Source organism: Eurypyga helias, unplaced genomic scaffold (assembly GCF_000690775.1).
Source record: "Eurypyga helias isolate BGI_N326 unplaced genomic scaffold, ASM69077v1 scaffold1012, whole genome shotgun sequence".
Taxonomy (NCBI): Eukaryota; Metazoa; Chordata; class Aves; order Eurypygiformes; family Eurypygidae; genus Eurypyga; species Eurypyga helias.
Window position 1 is genome coordinate 122,456 of NW_010236431.1, and position 19,125 is coordinate 141,580.

Here is a 19,125-nt window from a genome sequence, read left to right on the forward strand (position 1 = left end):
TTAAAGATCATCTAGTTCCAACCCCCCTGCCATGGGCAGGGACACCTTGCACTAGACCAGGTTGCTCCAAGCCTCATGCAGCCTGGCCTTGGACACTTCCAGGGATGGGGCATCCACAGCTTCTCTGGGCAACCTGTCCCAGTGCCTTCCCACCCTCCCTGGGAAGAAGGGCATTGCTTGCTCACGCCAGCTTGTTTGCAGCTGGGGACAGCAACCCTCAGTCCCGCTGCACAGAGACCCCACAGCGTGCCACATTCACTCTTTCAAGCCATTTAAAGGACAGCTCTGTGCAGCAGCTGCAAAGACCAAGCTTGGCCAGGTGTTGCAGTCAGGGACATCCCCCCCCGTGGTCCCCTTTGGAGCTGACCGAGCTATTTTCTCCCCGCTGATGGGAAGAACAGGAAAATGTGCATTACCTTTTCTTCCCTTACGCTTTTCCTTGACATCCCACCTCCCACCGCTCTGCAGCTTGTCCAGAAGACACAGGGCTTTGGACCTAATTTCAAGTGATACGCCCAAAGTAAAATATTCTCTTTTTTTTTTTTCGTTTAGACCCTAAAGGCTCATTTCATGCAGTTGGAGGCCCGTTGAGCTTCTGGACTATGGATTTTTATCATTCTGGTGAGTCGGTATTTGCCATCAGCCAGCCAAGCCGCTGCTTCCCGACATCATCCCCATGAGCAGCAGGGGAGGTGCATCACGAGCCCGAGCTCAAGGCCCCACAACAGTGTTTCAACGTGACCTTGCCCCAGTCCCTCCTGTAAAATGAGTGAAATATTTCTCTTTTCTAGGGTAGGGTTTTGAAGCTTTAAGGATTGATCTTAGACCCTCCCAAAGGTCTACTGAGAGGCTCTGGATTGGGTCCCAAATTGCATGACGAAGCCCAGGATGCTTCGCAGTGCCGCATCCTCTGGTCACCCTTCTCTCAGGACCCCACAGACAGTCTCTTTGCTCCCCAGACTGCAAAAGAAATATGACTTTTGCCCTGACCCAGACAAAAACAAGACAGTAAGGAAAAAGATCCCTTCAGTTTTGTAGTCCTTTATTTTTTTTTTAAGTCGATCCTCCCATAGTAATGTACTGAAATGCGTAACAGTTACATTGTACAAAGCATTTAAAGAAAGTACCTCAACTTGCCGATTATTTCAAAATGAGATTATAAACAAAAAGGAAAAATAAGTCTGGTCCCTCACTAAAGGCCAAAAAAAAAAAAAACCAAAACCAAACCCCAAAAAATAACTGAATACCTTCTGTTATTTATTTTTTTAAAACAGAAATTTGGAACACTTCATCTTACAAATAGGATTAACATGAACGTAACATCACACAAGCTCGCAGACAACCAGCATAAAATATTGGGTACAGTTTTTTAATCAGAAGAATCATGCTTTCATGAAGAAATTATAACTGTTTATACAATTGAATCAATTTACTGTATTACAAAAAAAACCCCAAAACAAAACCCTAAGTCGCATCTATTAGTTATTTAGTTCATTAAAAGGCAAAAATAAAAGAGGAATGTAAGAAAACTTCAAACACTGTTTTGCACTCCCATATACACAGATCAGTTCACCTCACTTTTTTTTTTGAAGTACATGGGTGCCTCACATCGTAACGCAGCGGGGGACTGCAGCAGTGCTGTTTGTTATAGGAACAGTGCTATTTTAATCAACAAACAATCGTTTGCCAACAAATAAATACATGGTACACACAACACAAAGAAGAAATTAGAGGGTAGGGGGGGAAAAAGGAAACACTACAACAAAATAGTGACATGATTGTCGAAAATTAAAATCTCCTTACAATGATTTGAACTAGTGGTGCTGTCGATGAACGCGGTGCTTTCACGGAATTATCTGGATGATTTAGCTCCTTGGAGTAGTGAACATTCATAGTTTACAATATACACAAGCCTCTTATGTATTGTTTCTCAGAGTTCTTTTTTTTTTTCCTTTTTTCTTTTTGTCTTTGTTTTTCCTTTTTTTTTAACAATGCAGTTGAGACGGCAAAAGAATTACGGAGAGAACAAAATATTCCCTGTTACTTCTTTCTACATTTACGACGGATAGTGTGCATTTGACAGAACTAGTTTCGTTCCTTGAAGGGCTAAAATGCATAAAGCTTTAATGAAGAGATTTGTACATAAAAGCAACTGTTCCCAATCCTGTGTCAAACTATCTTATACAAAAAGAAAATCAATTCAGTTCCTACTTTAAAGGAGTGCCCATGTGTGTATCAATGCAGTCTTAACCCTTTTGCCCCTGCCCCTCAAAGCCGGGTGGAACTGGAAGACACTTTTTCCCGGCCCCGGTTTACATAATCCACTGAAACTCTTTTTTTTTTTTTTTTTTTTAAGTCGCATTGATCCTCCAGAAGTCAGCAGCTGCCTTTGCTGTGCAAAACAAAATATTGAGAATAAATAGTTTCTTTCTTTTTAAAATTATTCAGTTTAAGGTCACCGGACTTTAAATGAGTGACCCTGCAGATTTATAAGGCATTCTGCTCAGCAGTCTTTTAAATAGTCATCTATGAAAGAGCCATGCTACTGGTTTGGACTTGGTCCCAATCTCGGTCAGACTTCGCAGTGTCATACGTGACTGATGGACTGAATGGCGCTGGATTCCGCAGCGGCTCTCGCCATACTGTGCCACATGTTGGGAGAATTGTGGGATGAGGAGTGAAGGGAGTCCTTGTCGGAGAGAGAGAGCATCATCGCATACGCCTGGACGGGGAAAGAAGGACAGAGAGGTCACGATCCCGCGGCGTGGATCTGAGCTGGGACCCATGCCACCCCTACATGGTTGGGGCATCATTTAGGCTACAACTGCTATTCTGACATTAGTGAAAAAAAAAAATCAAAATGCATTAGGTAAAACCACTGTCAACCTTTTCACTGACACTTTTGACTCACTAATAGTAATAATATTTTTTTGCTTTCATCTGGCTTCACAAAGTTCTGAGAAACCTTTGATAGTAGACAAGGCCCCAGAGCCTCCTTTGCCTTCAGACTCTTGGCACAGGAGGCTCTTTTGAAGAGTCTGAGGAATCACATTATCCCTTGGCTGGTCCTGTATTTCACCAAATACCACAGTCTCCTTTGCTGACCTTTTCTACAGGCATATTCTGCAATTTTAAAAACAGGAATCTTTTAAAGGGGCTAAGAAAGACCAGTTTTTGATTAATATTAAAAAAAATTTCAAGAAATAGCACTAGGATATCAGTCTGGTTGTTGCTGGCTTTAAAACGTGCCATGGACCCATAGGCAGTAACATCCAACCGACTTCAAAAACACCAAAAAGCCAAGGTGGCCAGATGTCCAAGTCGCAGCCCACGGCATCCGAGTGACTGCGCCGTCTGCCTGAAAGCAGCGCCAGGCTATTTCTTAACGTGGCACTTCTGCGGGCAGCAGACGGGAACAAAACCAGTAAGAAAAGTAAAGCCCGTCCCCCGTTATCAAGGACCAGAGCATCCCGCCATGTCTCTGGGGGTTGGTGGGAGCACAGGCGGAGGTCGGGGCAGGCCGAGGTTTGCGGATGTGGAGCACAGCCCCGTCTGCCGAAGCTGAAATGACCCTGCCTGCCACACACTAACAGTTTAATCCTTTGGGTGTTTGGCAACAATAAAATTTTAACCGAGTTAAGCTTTTACCTGGGATTTGGATTTCCTGTACAATGGTTGTTTTAGGTCCTCTGGCAGCTGGGAAGTATTGAAAGCTGCCAACTCAGCTTCACTATATTGATTTTCTTCCATTTTCCTCATTTTGAGGCTATCTGTGAAGTGCCTTATGTGGTCCAAAGCTGAAAGTCCAGTCTTATTATACTCCTCCTCTTTATACCTACAAAAACACCACGGAGGTTTTAACATCAAGTAAACGATCCCCTCTGCATTCCCTCTTCCTCTTGGATTTACACATCTGAGCAATTTCCCCTTTTTTACACTCATAAACCACCTTGCCCATGGAACTGTGATCCTGAAATAAAAGAAATTTCTTTTTCTTTCCTATAGAGGAGAGGATGGGCAGAGGGAGCAGGGGAGGGAGATGTCCCTCTCCTGGGGTCTTCACAGCCTTTCACAAGACCATTACGGGAGCACAGGTCAGTTTACGGAGCAGATAACGTCTCTCCCATGAACATTTCCTGTCTCACCCAGAACCTCACAATAGCTGCCCAAGCACAGTTATTTCTCCTCTTAAAGGCTACAGATTGCATGAAGAGACAGACAACAGGGCTGGTATTGACCCAAACAAGGACACACGTTGCTATCGTAACTGGGAAGCTGGCTACTTCGGACCTGTTCCCACGGCACAGTTTGGTGCTGGCACTCTTGTATGGCTTATTGTTTTTATTCTGTGTATCGGGCATTCCAATACTCGGAAGGAACCAACCTGCCAGGGGAAGCTTTGCAGTTCATGTCCAAAGTACTCGTTTCCTCATAATCCTCCTCCGGAGTCCCCTCGTGCATGTCACTCGTAACAGGTTCTTTGACTGCTTTCCCTGCCATTTCGCTCTCTTCATCTTCTTCGTCCATCATTACTTCATCTTCTGCCTCTTCGTCATCCAGCAAATCTGAGTTCTGGCTGGCTACCATGGCTTTTTCATCCTTAAAGTGGCTGCCATTCATTCTGAAAGTACCAAAACAAGCCCAAGCAATAATTACAAATCAGTTATGAAAGCTCCTCACCAGCAGACTGGTAAATCTGAACAGGATCTGTTCCAGTAGAATAAAGTGATTTCTGTATTTTGTCTCTTTGTTTAGCTGCAGACGTTTAGGCAGTATTGGAGAAAGTTCCACTCAAAAATCAGTGGGATGTTACAGTGCCATCATCATGGGATTTTCCTGTTATCCTGGGAGCCTAAAACTACTGTTCCAGGGGAGGCATGTTCAGATATCCATTCCAAATTTTCTCACGCATTATTTCATCTCATGTTTTCAATCATATATGTAGTCTGGGCAAAAAAACTCACTGACTTTTAACAGGAGCTGTGGGGGCCAAGAAACTGAAAATCAGATCTGGCGTTTTCCAAACTGACATCCAATACTGCCTTCAGTGTTTTAAAGTCAAAATTACATGCGTAATTAATTTTGCATACTACCACCCATTTGGAAGCCATACTTACTACTTCCCTGAACGTATAGATTACACACATGGGAACCTAAAGGACTTGAGCTGAAGACCTGAAGACTGGTCTGCAATATTGCCTCCCCGCTGAAACGCATTATCAACTGATTTGAAGGGTAAGAAGTAATGAAAAGAAAGGTCATATAGCATTTTAAGTGCATTTATTCTTATTAAATGAGTAATTGTAGCAATACACACATGGAAAACCATTTGGCCACCCACTTTTATTACGTCGTTCTCTGCTTTCACACAATGACTTCTCTTCACTACTTCCTATGGGATTTTATCAAGGACATAATACCCACACTGAAGTAGGGGTTTGTTTGTTAACGGCCTCAATCCTGCAGGATTCTGAGCATCCGTAGCTGCATTGTGTCCGCCACATTAAAGGAGAGCCAAAGAAATTTGGCACCGCCACGTTGACGTACGCACGGCCAGAGGTACTAGTGGTGGAGAAGGGCCGAACTCGGCGGAGCCACACGAACTCACGCTACCAGTGTATCTGCTCCGCTGTGTTACGTAGCAGAGAGGCCTTGATTCATCTATTGTTCTCATTGTGCGAAAGGTCCTTACTCTTCCAGGAATACAGTTATAAAAATGGAAACCTTATTGTCCGCCCGCAGTTTGCTTTAGACCCCATGTGCAGGACAATATGGAATATTTCAAAAGTTTGAGCAAGATAAGGATGAGCCCTAGCAGTGCATTTGGTACTTAACATCTGACTTGCTGCCCGCTTTAGACTCCGTGTGCTTCAAACTGTGCGGGACAATATGGAATATTTCAAAAGTTTGAGCAAGATAAGGATGAGCCCTAGCAGTGCATTTGGTACTTAACATCTGACTTGCTGCCCTAACAGATGTACTTTCTTATGGAGCGTGCACGAGTGAAAGCTGCTTTCTTATACAACAGCATCCCTTTCCTAAACAGAACCGTTTCATCTATTTTCTGAGCAAATCCCAGCTGATTGTCACGAGGTCAATATTGGATTAGAAAATACAAAAAGCTAGAGAATGGTCTGTTTATATCACAGTATCAAAAACTCTGAGGCTGTGCAGATTTGGGAGAGCTGAAGCAGCCACCCCCCTCTAAGATAATCAGAGCAATATCTCTTTTATCATCTTTTATTTAAATAGGCAGAAATAAGAAATGGTTGAGCACAGTTTGGGCTGCCAACTTGCTTGTTATGCTCAATTGAGGCTGCTAGAAATGAAAGGGAGATGGACTACAACCAAAGTAACAAAAGCCATGTGATTAAGAAAACAGATTCTCTAATTATGCTTTCAAATGCAGCAATTTGCCAGGGATAAAATATCCATCAAGAGCAGTCTGAAGTGCCAAATTTAGAAAGGAAACACTGCACAACCCAGCAACCTTTTCACTTTGCTGACTTCCTGTCAGTGGACATGTTGAGACCAGATGTGCAAAGAAAAAAATCCCAAACCCTCATTGCCAATCAAGTTGGAATGAAATTTGAATATGCATGTAATCACTTAATCCAGTACTTTCGTGGAAATCGTGTTATGTCCACCATTTTTATCCCTCCACAAAGACATCTGGAAACGGAGAAGTTTGTCACCAACAGTAAGAAATTTTTGATGCTGATAATGTAATGCCAATTCAAAAGCACAAATAATGCATAATGCAAAACCAATCTCAAAGAAATATGTATAGCTGATGTGCGTACCCATGCTACAGCCTTTTCTGCTGAGCTGTATTTTTATTAGCTGAAAATATTTAGAAGTGGTCTCTGTTCTGCTAGTTCAGAAGAACTGAAACACTTGAGACTTAATAAATCTTAATAGGAAAAAGTATCTCATTGTGGACTACCAATGCCTACCTGTGGCCTCACGGACTTTTTGCTAGTCAGCATCTTTCTTGGGATTGAGTTACTTACGGGAAAGGACGTGCAGTTAGAAACTGTCGTTTGATCCAAGAATTTAACTTAGCCTACTTTATTAATTACACATTTACAGTGCATTTAAATCGTAAGGCTCTGCATTTAGCCACAGGATGTAGAATTCACCTGTTCTGCTGTGAATGTAAAATGAAGGAATTTTTCAACAGGATTAAAATGACAGTGGGAACTTGAAAAGGAGAGTTCCTGATACGAGGAGAAATGTGTTCACAGATGAACCTTCTGACCAGTGTCTGCCACTGGGAATACGCTCGTGCACGATGGGGAGGGGATCAATAAGTTTCTTTCCATAAGACACCAAGGTGAACACTGAAGCAATCAGATTACTAAAATAACTCTGGCTCCAGACATCATAAAAAATGAAAAATCAGGCTTAATCTGGAAAAGGCAGAGCAGCACCTTTTGAAGGCAGGTCAGTCGCAACTCACCTCTCCTCCGAGTTTCGGGGGGACTGATTGTTGTGGTTGCTGTTTCCAATGAAATTCCTAATTTCTGTGAAGTAGGAGTCTTCCTTGTCATCTAGGATTGCCCCCGTGCTTTCCAGTTCTGAGTGAGGTGAAGACGTTGCAGTACCTTAAGGCAAAACAGAGAACTTCTTATATTGCTGATCCTTTACATTTTGTACATTCAACCATTTACATAAAACTGAAATTGAAGCAATGGTTAAAATGGATGAAAGCCAGAAAAAGTTGGTCATAGCGATCCATCAGCTTTTGGCCATAAACCCAGTGATTAGAAGGGAAGTGTTATTATCCGTGGGCTAAGGTGGTTTCCAGCCAAAATGACTGCTTGTATGCTGGGTGCCATTTCCATGGTTTATAATCGCTTTTGCCAAGTATCTATTTCAACATCTCCTTCCTGTTCCCGTGCGACTCCAAGACTGCCAGTCAATATCTGTGTTACACCAATGGCTCAACTGAGCAAATGGAGCTTCATTTTAGCTAGTAATTGTGTAGATTTGCTTAAAATATGGAGCAGCCAGTGACATAATCCCTCAGATTCACTAGGATGGAGAGACCAGTGACAGACGTCCTTCTCTGAGCATCGGGGTAAAGACAGCTCTGCAGTCTGTGCAGGTACTTGGTTATTTCCAGAGGAGCAAAATGTAGACTGAAAAGACTGCAGACAGTGTTTTTATTAAACCCTGCCGATACCTAAACCAGACCAATGAGATCCACTACCTGCTGCTGCCTTCGCTGCTGCTGTGTGGTGACCGATTTGCTTTGGGGCTTGGGAGGCACCATTACCTCCATAATAGCTAGTGCTTTTCGGCTCCTGACAGTGGGAATATTTTAGAAGGTGCCAAGAAAATCTTTTAGAGTGCCCCCTGAGACTCTAAATCGAGGACTCCTATTGAGAGCCAAGTGATTGCGGAGATGGGATTAAACCAATTTTCCCAGTCTGTTCTCCAAATGCTATGGTTGTCTTAATTAAAACCAAAAGAAAAGACCTCATCCAGTGGTATTAAGTTATACAAGGGTAGAGTTTATGCTGGGATTTTCAAAGCACTTTAAATGTCAGCAGAGCTTAGGCCCTTACATATTTTCCAAAACCCCACTCATCGGAGCAGATGGCGCAGGGCAACGTGTGCCTACTGACACTCAGCAGCATTGAAAGCGAACGTCCAGCCCCTGTACACGAACGCTGGTGGCACATAGGGCACGCTGGGGAGAAAAAAGGCATACATACCAGACATGTTCCCATTCTCGTGCTTTTTTAGATGTCTGTCAAGATTGGTTTGTTGACCAAAACACCTGTCACACAAGTGACACTTGAATGGCTTCTCTTTATTGTGGATGTTACGGACGTGTCTCTGCAGGTTAGAGGATATGCTAAAGGACCGGTCACAGTATTTGCATCTAAATAAATAAAAACAGGTGGGTAGAAAAGGGTTTGTTAGTAGCTGGAAGTGTAAAATCTATCCTAAGAGACATGAATCATGCAATGGTTTGGGTTGGAAGGGACCTTAAAGATCATCTAGTTCCAAACCCCCTGCCCTGGGCACCTAGTTCCATCTAGTTCCAACCCCCTTGCCACAAAGCGCCTTCTGGGCTCAGCCTCAGTACCTAACTGCAGTGCCCTGGTCCCTGCTGAGGCAAAGCCCTCCCTGAATCATGAAATGGTTTGGGTCAACCCCCTTGACCTTCTGGGCATCTTCTGGGCTCAGCCTCAGTACCTAACTGCAGTTCCCTGGTCCCTGCTGAGGCAAAGCCCTCCCTGAAATGAAGACAAGTTTTGGCTGAACAACTGGAGAGCTGTGCTCCTGGAATGGAGACGTCGCTCCTACAGTGGCTTTTTAAGCTTTAATTCACATTAGGCTTTACATTCTAAATACTGCCTTTAGGAATAAGTAATATTTCAGAGCTAATGGCATCAAATTAGCTAGGGTAATAGATTCCCATGTTTTTAAAACTGTTGCACGCAAAGTTGGGAAGTTTGAAAACAGTAGAGCAGTAACTCTATTGTTTCATGTGGTGCCAATACAATACAATTAAACACTTTTGGAAAAAACATGAAACGGATCTCTTCTAATGCTCAAATAAGGTAAAAATGGCTATTTCTTTTCCTATTCTAAATTATACTGTGTGATTAAATCTTTTCTTGAGGAATTAGCTTGCTCGATTGCTAATCCCAGAGGAAATTTGGTTATCTTGCAAAAACCAGCAATAAACAATCCCAACCTTTAATACTGTGCCAATGTGAGTAGTTTAGTCTATCACTCTGGTACCAGAGGCATCAATTTTCATACTCTGTAGCGATTTGGAGTCCCTAAAGCCTTTACTGTATTGCTCTTTAAGCCATTACTAAGTCATACTATAACTATTCCAAATTCGCTGGCTGGCATGTAGCCAACAGTCTTCACCACTTTAGTTTTTCAATCTTCTACTTCTCCTGTACTTCTCTTACGCTTGTCAATGATGTAAATTTTTTTTTTTAAGTGCTGAAATCATCCATTATGCTACTAATTACTCGTGGCTTTTATGTAGTGGATGAGCATAACATGCACCAAGACCTTTCTTCAATAAAATTAGATGTGAATCTCATTTCCCAAGGAGACTAGAGGCAAAAAACATATTGTTTCCTCACAAACAATGAGCTTACTCTGCTCTTTACAGCTCATGAAATGCAGAAATTAGTGCATTTGTTTTACTGGAACATTAACTGGCTTCTTTCCAGTTGATTTAAATTAGTCTTTCATTTTCAGTAAGGTGAAGCTTCTATACACATTTCTGCATGTCACTAAGCTGCATGTCCTGGAGAGAGTATCACATACATATTCTTATCAACAAGAGAGTCCACCCACATGGGTTTTGGTTAAGCAGACCTCAAAAAGGACCACATTAGGCAGAAAACAAATAAATACAGTAACGCCTTCGTAACAGAGACCTTTCAGAAATCAGATGATTGACGAAACGCCCAACTGTAGGCTGCAAATAACACCATAGATCTCTTAGAAAAAACACATTTTTGCAAGGGAATATATGACTGTAAGGCCTGTCGAACATCATAGAATCACAGAATGGTTTGGGTTGGGAGGGCCCTTAAAGACCATCTAGTTCCAACCCCCCTGCCATGGGCAGGGACACCTTCCTCTAGACCAGGTTGCTCCACGCCTCATCCAGCCTGGCCTTGAACACTTCCAGGGATGGGGCATCCACAGCTTCTCTGGGCAACCTGTTCCAGTGCCTCAACACCCTCTCTGGACAGAAATTCTTCCTGGTATCTAATCTACCCCTCCCCGCTTTCAATTTAAACCCATTACCCCTTGGCCTGTCACTACAGGCCCTTGTAAAAAGTCCCCCCCAGCTTCCTTGTAGCTCCTTCAGGTACTGGAAGGTGCTATAAGGTCTCCCCGGAGCCTTCTCTTCTCCAGGCTGAACAAGCCCAACTCTCTCAGCCTGTCCCCATGGCAGAGGGGCTCCAGCCCTCGGAGCATCTTCGTGGCCTCCTCTGGACTCGCTCCAACCACTTCAACCATGCTGGTTCACAAGTGCCAGCTATCCCGCAGGGCAAAGGCAGGAGTGGGGATGGTGCCTGGGCGGCTGCCTAAGCCAAAAGAATTTCACTAACGAGGATCAAAACCTTCCCCCATCTCCGCAGCTCCAACAGTGAATATCAACATCGATTGCAAAAAGCCGTGTTTGAGACTAAAACACAAGGTGGGTCATCAGCGCGAAGGAGTGAGCGCTGGAGCTGGCTGAGCAAGGCTGTTGAAGGCTCACTCCCTCGTTTTATTCGCTTGGCCACACCACAGACACAGGTGAGGGGTCACGGTACCTATAGGGCTGCTCTCCAGTGTGTGTCCTCAGGTGACGTGTTAGGTTTGCAGATCTCGGGAAGATCTTGCCACAGTATCTGTGATAAGAAAAGGTATGATAAGGCAATGCAGCCTGCAATGGCTTCTTCCCAATCTGAGCTGCCCCACACGCACAGCCCAAATTGGGTCATTAATATAGGATACTACTGGTATAGCTTTGGTGTAATGACGCTGCAGTAAAGTAAGTCAGCAAATATAAGTGACTGAGACATACACACACAAGAACAGGACTGGAATTGCTGGCACTGACCAGCTTTTCTTGTGCATAAGCAAAGGATATATGAAAACACACGAGTTTTAAAGATCACTCAAAATTTCTAAGCTCACGAGGTGATTATGTGTCACATTCAGATTTGGAATCAAGAGAATATCTTATTAAAGCTTTGGATTTCTGCCTCCGTGTAAGCAAATTTCCAACCTTTCAACCAACTCTACGTATCAGCAAACATGACATCATTCTGTGCATTGAATAGGATCAGAGCAGACAAGACTCAAAGACCTAATCCATCAAGGTATGTTTCTATAACAACATGTCTTGAAAGAAGGTGACATGTTTTCAAAAAGATCAGATAAACCGATGTGCCAGTGTCAGACACCTGCGCATTCTGGAGATGATATAGAGACCCAGATAATTTAATTTTAAAACCATTCTCCAAACTTGATAATATGTCACAATAACGGCAGTCATGAGCCCTCCCCTCTTCATCCCAGTAACATTAATATTCAGTTTATAATTGGCTCAGTTCTATTAATGACATTCAGCCCATTTTTGCACGGGGACAGAGCACGCACACAGCGCGCTCTGAAGTGAACGAGGGTAGTGGTTGCTCCACATGATGACTTTGAAGACTGCATCCCTTCATTTTTAACATCCCATTTACTTCTTCACGACGTGATACATAAGCCTTCAAAATACCCACACAGCTAATTCTACTCTCCTCGACAAAGCTCCCATTCATTTTGGTTGCACGTACAATGACTATCTTCATTGTGGGTTTTTTTAAGTCTGTACACATAAGTCGTAATAAGTCATGTATTTTATCACTGATCCCTTTGGATATTAAAACCAGAAGCCTGAGAAAAAACACGTCTGTAGTTTATGATCAAAAAAATCAATAATGAAAGCACACTTGTGCATTTGAAAGTGATGAGAAAATCTGGAAAAGAGAATTGTTTATATAACAGTTTCCACCTCATTTATCAAACTGGTATGATACAGGGCAAATTCTTTGTTTCATAACACCAGTAATTTAATAAATAAGAACCCCAAAGCTAAAGGCTTTCTACATTTCGCTGTGCACAGAGAGTCCTGAAAGACCCACTGTGGGTTTTTTGGGATTTTGGGAGCCCGGGAGGGTACCACGGGGCAGCTTTGGGTCTACCTGCAGGTGTAGCGCTCCTTGCCCTTCCGCAGCAGGGTCTCGGGCAGGGCGCTCGGCGGCGCACGGAAGTTGAACATGGACGGCACTGACTGGATCAGCTCGCTGGCCTCCGGTTTCAGGGCGCTAAAGCTCTCCAGCTTCTCGGCCATATTTTCTATAGCTGACATCTGCAACAGAAGACAGCACAGAACCCATCACGGTGAACACTGCTTCGGCTTTCTGCCCTCGCTGGAAACCCGAAATACGAATGATGTACGCTGCCAAGGTAAAATAAAAACCAATAACAATAAAAAGGCAATGTAGAGTTGCAGTCACAAAAATTATGGGGCACATTAGGCAAGGTGGTAGCCACGATGTCCCACTTGGAATAACGCCCGTAACTGTTATAGCAGGGTGCTGTTTCTCTGCAAGGCCAGCACGCAGCAGAACTTCTGTCCTGACTGCTACAACGGAGAGCTGCTTCCACACAAAATCTAAACTAGCCAGTGTTCACTTATTATTTTTAAGCCTCAGCTTCTATTAAATTCCTGTGTATGCAATCATGCTTTGTGGGTCTGTGCCTATGAGTCTGTGCATCCCACCTACTGAAACCATTGGCCATTTTTGACCAAAACAACAGAAAAAATAGAGATCCCAACAATAATTGCATTCCTTCATGGCTTTTTGTTGGTGTTTTGGAGGTTTTTTTCTAAAGGACTTGCACAGGACAAATATTGCAGAGAACACCTTATGAACACTACCTCAACCAAGGGCTGCAACAAGCCAGATCCAGAGAGGCTCCATCAATGTCCCATCCACATCCAACCATTCATTCCAGTCTTCTTGCCCATCGCAGTCAAAGGCCATGAGATACATCTTTGAGAAATGAGGATTTGGTGGGCTTGGGGCTATTTGTTTACATTACCTGCTAGATTCCCATCCTGTTTTTCTAAAACCTCTTAATATTCCTCCTCCACATTCAGCTGCTTGTAAATCTTATGCCTCTACTCTTAGTTAGCTGTCTTAAAGGGCTTTAATTTTCAGACAACAGACATTAAAATAATTTCTGGAGAATGGTTTCCTTTACAGTGTCTGGAATTGACTATAAAAAAACTGCTCTGAAACCTCTAACATTGTCACCTGGAGAGTTCAAGAATAGTGACAGGTGAGACTAACCATCTGCCTCTCCATAACACCTCAAACAAATGGAAAGGAAAAAAATAAAGAATCCCAAGATCTCACCTACAGAGCATAAAACCCACAGCATGAGTCCTGTGCAATACCTGGCTGGTAACGAAGGAGGAAATCATATGAAAGACAAGATGCTGAACACTCCTCAGCTGAGCACACCTTGCCAGACCATTCTTCAAAATCCGTAAGAGGCTGCTCCAATTGTTGGGATTTAAAATTTAATTTTAATAGGAAAAGTTGCACATTTGTTGGGTTTGTTTGGGTTTTTTTTTTTTTTTAAATTCTATTTTAATGGGCAGAATTGCACGTTTGTCTCCTGCAATGACTATTCATATGCTGGTTAGTCCCGGCTTTAGTTTGGGTTGGGGTTTTTTTTTTAGTTCCTTTAGTCTGTAGCCTGCCCTCTCATTTCATGCTCAGATTCCTAATGCTGAGGACAAATTGCAATGTACAGGGTACCACTGCCAATTTGCCAAATGCCTTTCATCAAACACGGTGGAAAAAAAAAAAAATCTCAGAGGGAAGTCAAGATACATTTACTTGTCAGGCAACAAATGTGAAAGCATTGCAAGGCAGTAGGGCCTGTAAGCTCTGGGGTTTGATTCATAATCACTCAGCTGCTAAAACATTCTCCACAGATGCAAGTGGACAGCACATTTGTCAATATGAAGGATTTTGACATGTACTGATCACAAGCGTGAGATATGTAATGATGATGCTGCTGGGAGAGGAGGTAATTCTGTCTCGGCACCGAGATGTCATTATCAACCCATACAACTCAACATTACCATATATTTCTTTTTATAGGACTTCATCTTTTTCTTTAGTCAGAATTCATTCTTAAAGCTTTTCTGATAGTCTTTCCACTGCCTTTAATTCCTTCTAATTGTTCCTTGCAAGCATTCATTTGTTTATTTTACAAAAGCAGAAAATACATGGTTTGAATGAAAAATGACCTTTGGCCTTCGGGCTGATTAGCAGTGACAGGACAGTGCATGGGTTATGATAGCACATATTTACGGTGAAGAATAATAAGGGCATTGAGAAGTATAATAAATGTTTTATTTATGTATATTTAATATTCAAGTCAGTTTCATTATCTAGTGGGTTTAAATCATTTTTGGACCATTTTTCATGTACATGGTCACCTACAGTAATATATTAAAGCAACTATTTTGTCCTTTACATTTAAAATGGCTTAGTCATGCTTATATTTTTTTAATTCTTATCTCCAGGATTTGCAGAGGAGAAATGGAGATGGATTCTTCTCTAATGTACGGTGATGCAGATCAGTGCTACCTCCAACACTGCCTCCAGGATTACATCAGTCCCAAAATAGGTATGAAATCAGCATCTGATCTTAAATCCTTCATTCAGAGGAAACACAAGCACTTCCAATTATTTTAAAGTATTACTCGCTTTCCAAAAATACGTTTCTCACTGTAGGAATGACTATTGTGTTTGGTTTTTTTTTTTTTTAAAAAAAAAAAGAGACTGATCTAGGTAGTTACCTGGTATGATTTATGTTTTTCAAGAAATGGACCAGCACAAGGGGAAGTGCTCGGCCCCCAGCCTTAGCTGATATGTGCTGTCAGGATAATTACAACAGTTGCTATCTGCTGGAGATAGGGCTCACAAGAACCAAAACTGGGACTTTTTCTTAGTAATTCCTGGAGCATGGTGGTGCTCTGCGCCTTCAGGATGCAATTCCCTATCGCGAGATGGGCGCCCAGGCTTGTTACAGCCCATAAAATCCTGCCAGCCCAGAGCCACAACACGCTCTCAGCGCCTTCATATTCAGGAAGACAGCCCCCTCACATCAGTCTAGTCAAAAAATCTTAACTGGGTAACATGAACTCTGGGGTTTGTTGCACCGGGACGAACGCAGGCACCAAAACCAGGCAGGAATTACAAATCTGTGACACGTGTTTCTGGGAAACTGGTACTCTGGTTTCAAGCAGTGGCCCCAGGGGATGCGCAGGAGAGCGGGCAATGGACAGACCTTCTCCCCAGTGTCTTCTCCCACGCAGCAGCAATGAGAGGTGCAAGAGCCTCACTTGGGAGGTTGGGTCTCGATTACAGTGTTGAATAGCCATTGGTGGCTGCGAGTCCCATTCATTTGGCTAAACCCTTTTCGAATACATTTATATTTTTGTCAAGCAGAGTTCGCCAATTTAATTAGGTGAGTGTGAAAAGATACTGGCTTTTGTTCCTTCTAAGCCTTTTGCCTGATAATTCAGCTGGGTGCCCCTCATTTTTTTGTGTGTGTATTCTAGAAACTAATGAATAACCATTTCTCATTCAGGATCTGCTCACCATTCATGGTCTCATAGAGCTGGGGCACAGCTCCCTCAGGCATTTCTTTTCCAAGCTGAGAAAATCAAAATCTACTTAGTCTCTTTCTGTGTGGAAGCTGTCCCCCACCTCTGGTCATCATTGTTGCACTTTTCTGTGTCTTTTCTAATTCTACTATATCGTTTTCGAGAGGGACTTCAGCTGTATTCAAGACCTGAAGGCAGTATAACATAATGATGTTTTCAACTCCTTTCTGCTTAGCGCTCAGATGATATTTTCATAAAACCATCGACTTCAAGATCTTTTTGCTGAATGACACGAGTTAAGAGTCACACTTCCCACTCGGTATTATTACCGGGTGCTTACTGACATTGAGTTTTATTGCTGTTTTAATCCTTGGTGACTCAGCTTTCTGCGAGTCTTCTGCAAAATCTTCATAGTCAGCTTTGGATTTAGCTGTTCTCAATAAACAGTCACAAACGCTGCTCTGTGCCTGTTCACCCTTCTTCCTATGTCTTTTACAGACTTATGCCATAGTTCAGAGCCCAGTGACACCCCGAGGCAGACTCACTGATAATTTACAGTGATTGTAAAAATCACTAATTTATTATTCTTACCCTTTTTTCCCCTAGGGTTTTTGGAATTTTTTTTTTGACTAATTATTAACCCAGGAGATGACTTTCCTTCTTCCGCAATGAAACTCCCTCTTTCAGCTGAAATACAACTCAAATAGCTCTTACTCATTCAAAACACTATTACTGCTGATGGCAAAGCAAGACTGGGCTCCACAGGAGCTGCGCTGACCATGGGAGATGCTCCTGCATCTCTCCTGGGAGGTTAGGTGGGTGCTCATGGCCACCTCGTGTCTCCAGGAATGGTTCCTGGGTCCCAGCACAATCTGCTGGGGCGTGCTGTCACCCCAGCCAAGTGCCCAAGGACTGCAGTAGGGCACGGGGAGGAAGGCACAGCTTGACCCCAAGGATGGGATTAGTGTAATTGCCATGTCCACAGAGAAAGCTCTTTGAGGAGTAGGAGAGCCAGAAGATCCTATTACATATTTTACACACAGCTATTGCCTTATGGACAAGTCAGGTCTGCTCCTAATCTGAGATCAGTGAATGACAGCGTTTTATATAGAACAGTAACTTTTGATTTACATATATGAGAGTTGTTGATTCTATCTGTGTCCAGATGTCTGGAAAAGGAAGCAGCTTTCCCCCACCTCCCTCCTGCTCCCTGAGAGGCTATTAACCTCCTACTGACGCAAACTAATATGCAGTCGCAATTCCCCAGCTCCGACTCAAAAATGCAGACATTACCATAATCGGCTAAAACAAGTATTTATAAACATTTCAACAGGCAAGATATCATCAGCAGGGGCCCTGAATATCTGTCTTAAAATTTATTAACCGTCTGAAGAAAAAGTGGCGTAAATAAAGAAAAGGTTTGCTGTTGCTGCTTTTTAAGAATAACCTGATGATATGAAATAATCTAGCAGACAGTATCATGAATTACATGACCTCATGTGTTACAAACGCGACTCCTTCATTGCTATTATCACAAAAACAACTGACTTTATGGCTGTAGCTCATGGGAAAAAAATTGTTCAAATGTTTGCTTTCTATTTTTACTAGGGTTATTTAGAGAAATCTTGAAAACCCAGCTACTAAAGCTCAGGATTTCTTCCTCCCCAGCTCAAGTTCTAATGCCATCCCTACAAACTATGACTTGTGAATTTGTTGACTTGAAACTGTGTGTATTTGGACATTCAGCCATACAACTTGGCTGAGCTATATTCACGTCCAAGAGACCTATCTCACGTGGCTGAACTTTATGAAGCAGTAGTGAAAAACTCCTGCTGATCTGCAGTATAGCTCCAACAACTCTATTTGTATTACTGCACTTGGTAAGGATTTAGCTGAGCTGACAGAATGGATCATGTCCTAAAATAAGCCCAGTACAATAAAAGCTTTGTTAATGCACTCACCCTATTTCTTTTCATTTATTTGTAAAATGATTTTTAATTATTTACAATGTTTCTCCATGAAACTATTGCAAATAAAACCTGACTATAATTACAGGACCTCTTTATAGCGACCTCCGTTGATGGGACCAGAAAGGGATGAAAGGATCTACAGACTAAATCAATCATGATCCATTCAAGAGAGGGTGTTGCCCATTGATTTGCACTATAGGGTTCCTGCCAAACAGTGAAAAACAATCTGAAATAATCTTGAAATATATGGCACATGCAACTGAGAACTGTGATAGAAAGGCTCACGTGACATACTGAAATCTCTCAAGATGAAGATTCATCCATGAATCAGCATCCTGCTCTAGGCACTTTATGTTTTAAATACTGACTTCTGCTGTAGCTGCTCACCAGCATGGCCAGGAGACATGCGCTCACAAAAAAGCAGGATGATGGAAACTTGGGGACCAAGCCAATATCAAGGAAAGCAGACAGAAGAAACAGACTGCACTGGGTTTTTCAACTTCCCAAATATGCCCAAACAGAGACACTTTTCTGAGAGCAGAAGATTCAGGGTGCCTGGGCCAAATCACAAATCCTACCACTTTGTGTGCTGAATTCCCTCTCCCGCAAAGTGAATGTCTGGGAACCACCCCAGGTGTGGCATCTGACCCTACCTCCCCTCTGCTGACCCCAATCAGCACCTCTGGGTGCTCACAGGAGCCCTTCGGTGCCTCCTTTCACCTCAGCATCCCAGTGCATCTTTTGCAGCTGCACAAGCCATCGCTTTACAAGCAGAAACCGGGATTAAAAGCCGCAAAGCAAAGGTCCACGGCTGCTTTCCACAGAGGCCATGAAGGCACAGAGCGGAGAGCAGGGCTAAGCCTCTGTCTGCAGGGGCAGCACCTCTGAGGGCTCCTGCACCAGCCCCGTACAGACACACACGTGGGAAAG

The 19,125-nt window shown here is 42.9% G+C and overlaps 1 protein-coding gene across 4 annotated transcripts in view; it reads right to left on the reverse strand.

The window, feature by feature from the left end:
* Positions 1 to 1,558: 1,558 nt before the first annotated feature.
* The window catches only part of MECOM (MDS1 and EVI1 complex locus), a 48,094-nt gene continuing 30,527 nt past the window's right edge, over positions 1,559 to 19,125 (reverse strand). For all 4 annotated transcript variants that reach the window (XM_010147069.1, XM_010147068.1, XM_010147067.1 and 1 more), the window contains 7 exons: positions 12,735 to 12,901; positions 11,313 to 11,390; positions 8,724 to 8,893; positions 7,463 to 7,607; positions 4,385 to 4,621; positions 3,649 to 3,835; positions 1,559 to 2,722 (listed from right to left, as the gene is read on the reverse strand). In XM_010147069.1, the coding sequence (XP_010145371.1) occupies positions 2,588 to 2,722; positions 3,649 to 3,835; positions 4,385 to 4,621; positions 7,463 to 7,607; positions 8,724 to 8,893; positions 11,313 to 11,390; positions 12,735 to 12,901 (1,119 nt within the window). In that variant the 3' untranslated portion in view covers positions 1,559 to 2,587. The remainder of the gene's footprint in view (positions 2,723 to 3,648; positions 3,836 to 4,384; positions 4,622 to 7,462; positions 7,608 to 8,723; positions 8,894 to 11,312; positions 11,391 to 12,734; positions 12,902 to 19,125) is intronic.